The sequence below is a fragment of the Leucoraja erinacea genome, chromosome 16 (assembly GCF_028641065.1).
Source record: "Leucoraja erinacea ecotype New England chromosome 16, Leri_hhj_1, whole genome shotgun sequence".
Taxonomy (NCBI): Eukaryota; Metazoa; Chordata; class Chondrichthyes; order Rajiformes; family Rajidae; genus Leucoraja; species Leucoraja erinaceus.
In genome coordinates, this window is record NC_073392.1 from 3,534,438 (window position 1) to 3,540,957 (window position 6,520).

General features: G+C 48.0%; 1 protein-coding gene across 2 annotated transcripts in view; it reads right to left on the minus strand.

The window, feature by feature from the left end:
• Positions 1-5,246, minus strand: part of LOC129704475 (protein FAM107B-like) — a 79,233-nt gene extending 73,987 nt beyond the window's left edge. Inside the window, exon 1 of one of the 2 annotated variants that reach the window (XM_055647577.1) lies at positions 4,877-5,246. In XM_055647577.1, the coding sequence (XP_055503552.1) occupies positions 4,877-4,900 (24 nt within the window). In that variant the 5' untranslated portion in view covers positions 4,901-5,246. The remainder of the gene's footprint in view (positions 1-4,876) is intronic. The other variant, XM_055647576.1, reaches the window with a different exon arrangement.
• Positions 5,247-6,520: the final 1,274 nt, after the last annotated feature.

Sequence of the window (6,520 nt, forward strand, 5' to 3'; positions counted from 1 at the left end):
CCCAATCTAGTTCTCTTTAAATTCTCTCTGAGCTGGCCAATTAAATTTAATTCCACCGAATAAATAAATTCCACGCTGCGGCACGGTGGCGCAGCGGTAGAGTTTCTGCCCCGCACCACCAGAGACCCCGACTATGCGTGCTGTCTGTGTGGAGTTTGCCTGGGACCCGCATATGCTTTAGGTCATAGAGAGAGAGCTATATAGGGCTCGGGAGGAAACCCGAGCGCCCAGAGGAAACCCACTCAGTCACAGGGAGAACGTGCAAACTCTGCACGGACAGCACCCGAGGTCAGTTCTGTCATATGCTGAGAGAATGGAGCAGCTGGGCTTGTACACTCTGGAGTTTAGAAGGATGAGAGGGCATCTCATTGAAACACAGAAGATTGTTAAGGGCTTGGACACACCAGAGGCAGGAAACATATTCCCGATGTTGGGGGAGTCCATCGGGAGTCCGATGTTGGAGCAAGCCATTTCGAACGGAGACGAGGAAACACTTTTTTCTCACAGAGAGTTGTGAGTCTGTGGAATTCTCTGCCTCAGAGGGTGGTGGAGGCCGGTTCTCTGGATGCTTTCAAGAAAGAGCTGGATAGGGCTCTTAAAAATAGCGGAGTCAGGGGATATGGGGAGAAGGCAGGAACGGGGTACTGATTGGGGATGATCAGCCATGATCACATTGAATGGCGGTGCTGGCTCGAAGGGCCGAATGGCCTCCTCCTGCACCTGTTGTCTATTGTCTAATAGATGGTCCGAGTTTAGTTAAGGTCGTAAGGAATAGGAGCAAAATTAGGCCATTCGGTCCATCAAGTCTACTCCGCCATTCAATCACGGCTGATCTATCTCTCCTAACCCCTTTCTCCTGCCTTCCCCCATGATTGAATGGACTTGATGGGCCAAATGGCGTAATACTGCTCCTATCACTTATCAATTTATGACTCAACAGACACCAAGATACCAGGCAGTGCTGAAGGAAACGCTGAATTTTATCAGTGAATAAATTTGCACATATGATTGTATATTGAACAAAGATCGGCTTTTCTCTGATGAGAGCCCCTTTTGTGTTGCTGGTGGGTAAACGTCACACCCCCTCCTCCCCAGTTTGCTGAGGGAGTTTCCATTCCCTTTGATGTCTGTACGGTGCTGGCTCGAAGGGCTGAATGGCATACTCCTGCGCCTATTGTCTATTGTCTATACGTTGTTGCAATCTGGGCTCTGTGACGATGAACGGCTGTGCTTGGTGGCAGGGGGTGAGAGTAGTGGAGGAAAACACACAGCGTTGGAGAAACTCCGCGGGTCGGGCAGCGTCCGTGGAGGGAATGGACACGTGACGTTTTGGGTCTTGGGCCTGTCCCACTATCCGAGTTTTTAAAAAAAACCCAAACTCGTGGTAAGCACGGAGAATGTACGTAGCGGGTACGTCGGAGCTCGGGGACGTCTCTTAGCGGCTCGTAACGCTAACGGCAGGTACTCGGGAAACGCAATAAGCTCGGGAAGACTTGTGAAGATTTTTCAACATGTTGAAAAATGTCCACAAGGGTCCCGAGTACCGATAAGCGGCCATTACTGTAAATCTCCGAGTTCGAATCAGGGGAAACTCGGGAGAGCTCTTGAATTAACTCGTACAGTGGGACAGCCCCATCAGGGCTCTTGTTCAAACTTGATGAAGTGAAGTTGAAGGCTAGAGGCAGGAGACCAGTGGAGTGATTCCCCCTTATCAAATGGCGGGAGCGGACCATTCACAAGGTGCAGGAAAAAACTGCAGATGCTGGTTTAAACCGAAAGTAGACACTCAGCGGGACAGGCAGCATCTCTGGATAGAAGGAATGGGTGACGTTGAGGGTCGAGACATTTCTTAAGAATAAGGAGTAAGCCATTTAGAACGGAGATGAGGAAACACTTTTTCACACAGAGAGTTGTGAGTCTGTGGAATTCTCTGCCGGTTCTCTGGATGCTTTCAAGAGAGAGCTAGATAGGGATCTTAAAGATAGCGGAGTCAGGGAGATATGGGGAGAAGGCAGGAACGGGGTACTGATTGGGGATGATCAGCCATGATCACATTGAATGGCGGTGCTGGCTCGAAGGGCCGAATGGCCTCCTCCAGCACCTATTGTCTATTGTCTGTTCAGACTGAAGTCAACCCGCTGGAATTTCTTTGCATTATCTGTGGCAAGATAGACTTGCTCTTTAGTTTAATTTAGTTTAGAGATACAGCGCGGAAAACGGCCGTTCAACCCACAGAGTCCGCACCGACCAGCGACCCCCGCACGCTAACACTATCCTACAGACCAAGGTGCAGATGGGACATGGTGGCCAACATGGGGAGGATGGGCCGATGGGCCTGTTTCCTCACTGTATGACTCTGTGACTCTCTGTCAACACACATTACATTCTGTCGAACCTGTCACTTTGGGAAAAACTGGGCTGCCTTTAGGATGGTCTCGACCCAAAACATCACCCATTCCTTATCTCCAGAGATGCTGCCTGTCCTGCTGAGTTACTCCAGCATTTTGTGTCTTTCAGCACAGAGAACTATCTTCTGCACTCTGTATCTTCCCCTTTGCTCAAACTCTTGAGTTTGGCTTTATTGTACTTATGTATAGTATATTCTCATTTGTTTGGAGAGCATAGACAAAAGTGCTGGAGAAACTCAGCGGGTGCGGCAGCATCTATGGAGCAAAGGAAATAGGCAACGTTTTTGGGCCAAAACCCTTCTTCAGACTGATGTAGGGTGGGGGGGGGGGGGCGGGAAGAAGAAAGGAAGAGGAGGAGCCCGAGGGCTGAGAGAGAGCTGAAAAGGGGAGGAGACAGCAAGGGCTACCGGAAATTGGAGAATTCAATGTTCAAGCCGCTGGGGTGCAGACTGCCCAAGCGGAATATGAGGTATTGCTCCTCCAATTTATGGTGGGCCTCACTCTGGCCATGGAGGAGGCCCAGGACAGAAAGGTCGGATTCAGAATGGGAGGGAGAGTTGATTGGGGAGCATGCACAGCAAAGCTTTTCACTGCCCATCGGTACACGTAACAATAAGAAACCAAACTCAAAGCATGCCCCTGAAATGAAATGCCTGATACAACAGCAGGATATTCAATTCAAAGTAGGCAACTGAATCATCCCACCACAACCAGAGAGCAGTGCAGAACTACCATCTATCTCAATGGTGAAACTATATATAATAACCATATAACAATTACAGCACGGAAAACAGGCCATCCTTTGTCCGTGCCGAACCACATAACTTTGCTGGCTTTTACTATAACTTGCACTATGATAAAAAACGAACCTGCCTCCCACCTTCACTATTCCACACAGCTACCTTACAACATATCAAGTCTTGTTTGAATGTCCCCTGGTACATTGTAAACGCCTCGATTATAATCATGTATAAAACCATGGAGGGCTCAACTGTCTATCCCTCTCATCATTTAAAAAACCTCTATCAAGTCCCCCCTTAAACAAGATTGGACTTTGAAGAGGACTAAACCTTATTCCCTTACAACTCTGCATTGTGCCCGATTATTCATTCACAGTGGGAAGAGGACGAACTCTGATTCACAGTGGGACACGTTGCTGCTGTGGGGGATGTTTTTATGTTAAATCCTATAGTGTTGTGTTTATTTTTATTTGTGTGTAACTCAAATCTCACTGCACCAATTGGTGTATGTGACAATAATTGGAACTTGAACTTGATATAAAATCATGAGAGGAATAGATCGGGCAGATGCACAGAGCCTCTTGCCTGGAGTAGGGGAATCGAGGACCAGAGGACACAGGTTCAAGGTTAAGATGAAAAGACTTAATAGGAATCTGAGGGGTAACCTTTTCACACAAAGGGTGGTGGGTGTATGGAACAAGCTGCCAGAGGAGGTAGTTGAGGCTGTGACTATCCCAACGTTTAAGAAACAGTTAGACAGGTACATGGATAGGACAGTTTTGGAGGGATATGGACCAAACGCGGGGCAGGTGGGATATGTTGACCGGTGTGGGCAAGTTGGGCCGAAGGGCCTGTTTCCAAGCTGTATCATTCTATGACTCTCTGTATTGTCTTTCTGCTGACAGGATAGCACGCAGCAAAAGCTTTTGTGTACCTCGGTACACGCGACAATAAACTAAATTGTAACTGAAGTGCCGTTTGAAGTTACTTGTCTGCCGGACAGTAATCAGTTTCGAGGATGCTAGTATTTCTCAGCAGGTGACACTTAATTTCAAACAAGGTCATTATTTGCACAGCGTACAGACGAGAGACAGGCCAGACGCGTTTAATTGTCATTTGTACTGACAATGGAGCAATTAAATCCTTACTTGCAGCAGCATCACAGGCCTGTAAACACAATATTCATAGGTAACGGTTAGACACACAATGCTGGAGTAACTCAGCGGGACAGGCAGCATCTCTGGATTGAAGGAATGGTGATGTTTGAAGGAATGGGTGACATATCTCTAGACTCCTACTCCCTTGACTCTCAGCCTGAAGAAGGGTCTCGACCCAAAACGTCACCCATCCCTTCTCTCCAGAGATGCTGCCTGTCCCGCTGAGTTGCTCCAGCATTTTGCGTCCACCTTCGATTCAAACTAGCATCTGCAGATTTTTTATCCTATTCACACACAACATAACCAGCATCTGCAGTTATTTATATTCACAGATAACATACTGAATTAAAAAAAAATGTATATATTAATAACCCCAATACAAGTGGGGGAAAAAAGCCCCAAGTCCTAAGTACCAACAAAGACTATCTACAGTTCACAGTTCAGGTATGTTTTGTACCTTCATACGGAATGTAAAACTAAGTTAGACATGTTTGTGGAGTTGCCAGCAGTCCCCGGCACCTTCTCTTTGCAGTGCGACGCACATCATTACTTGAAGAACAAAGCACTGTACCTTTTTGCCATGCGCTGCCCCCATTCTGCCTCCTCAGTGGTCGTGGCTCCGTTTCCTCAATGCCCGCTGAACAATGTCCCCCCTTCAGGCTGGGTGGGCACTGGGCCGGTGCTTCTCCCTTCCCCGCAAGAGGAGCAGCAGGAGGGAGGAGGAACACACTGCCTTGCGGCCAGGCAGGCAGGCAGGGAGATGTGGAATCACACACAGCCTGGCACCCTGACAGGTCAAGCCTTCCTGCACACACAACCCTGGCGATGACTCGATCAGAGACCAGGCGCAGGGGAGCCCAGCAAATAAAAATGAAAACAAGTGCCCGGCAGAGTTCAAACCGTTTACAAGATCAAAAGCCAACAAGAATAGAATCACTGCAATTGCAGCAGAGTCTCTCTCTTTCTCTTTCTCTCCCTCTCTCCCTCTCGGAAGCGAACAGCTTGTTTGCAGGCTGTAGTGTGTGTGTGTGTGTGCTCTGTGAAGCTTTAGTGCAGACTGAAGATTATGTTAATTGCTGGTGACACAGTGTGATGATGCCGACAGCACATGGGTAACAGAGAATGTGTCAGCATTGGACTGCTTGTCTATATCACCCCCCCCCCACACACACACACACACAGGGGGCTCTGGTGCATATGTGGGCTGGTGATCAACGGCTGCTGCCAGCCCTTGTATGCACAGCGCAGAAACAGGCCCTTCGGCCCAACTTGCCCACACGTCCCACCTACACGAGTCTCACCTGCCTGCATTTGGTCCATATCCCTCTAAATCTATCCTATCCATGTACCTGTCTAAATCTTTCTTAAATGTTGCAATAATACCTGCCTCAGTCAGCTACCTCCTTACACCCACCAGCCTTTGTGTGAAATTGTTACCCCATCAGATTACAGAAACATAGATACATTGAAAATAGGTGCAGGAGGAGTCCATTTGGCCCTTCGAGCCAGCACCACCTTTCGTTGTGATCATGGCTGATCATCCACAATCAGTAACCCGTGCCTGCCTTCTCCCCATATCCCTTGACTTACTAGCCCCTAGAGCTCTATCTAACTCTCTCTTAAATTCATCCAGTGAACCGGCCTCCACTGCCCTCTGTGGCAGAGAATTCCACAAATTCACAACTTTCTGTGTGAAAAGGTTTTTCCTCACCTCTGTTCTAAATGACCTACCCCTTATTCCCAAACTGTGGCCCCTGGTTCTGGACTCCCCCAACATCGGGAACATTGTTCCTGCTTTTAGCGTGTCTAAACCCTTAATAATCTTATATGTTTCAATAAGATCCCCTCTCATCCTTCTAAATTCCAGAGTATACAAGCCCAGCCACTCAATTCTTTCAACATATGACAGTCCAGCCATCCCGGGAATTAACCTGGTGAACCTACGCTGCACTCCCTCAATAGCAAGAATGTCCTTCCTCAAATTTGGAGACCAAACTGCACACAATACTCCAGGTGTGGTCTCACCAGGGCTCTATCTAACTACAGAACGACCTCTTTGCTCCTATACTCAACGCCTCTTGTTATGAAGGCCAACATGCCATTTGCTTTCTTCACTGCCTGCTGTACCTGCATGCTTACTTTCAGTGACTGATGAACAAGGACACCCAGATCCCATTGTACTTCCCCTTTTCCAAATTTGACACCATTTAGATAA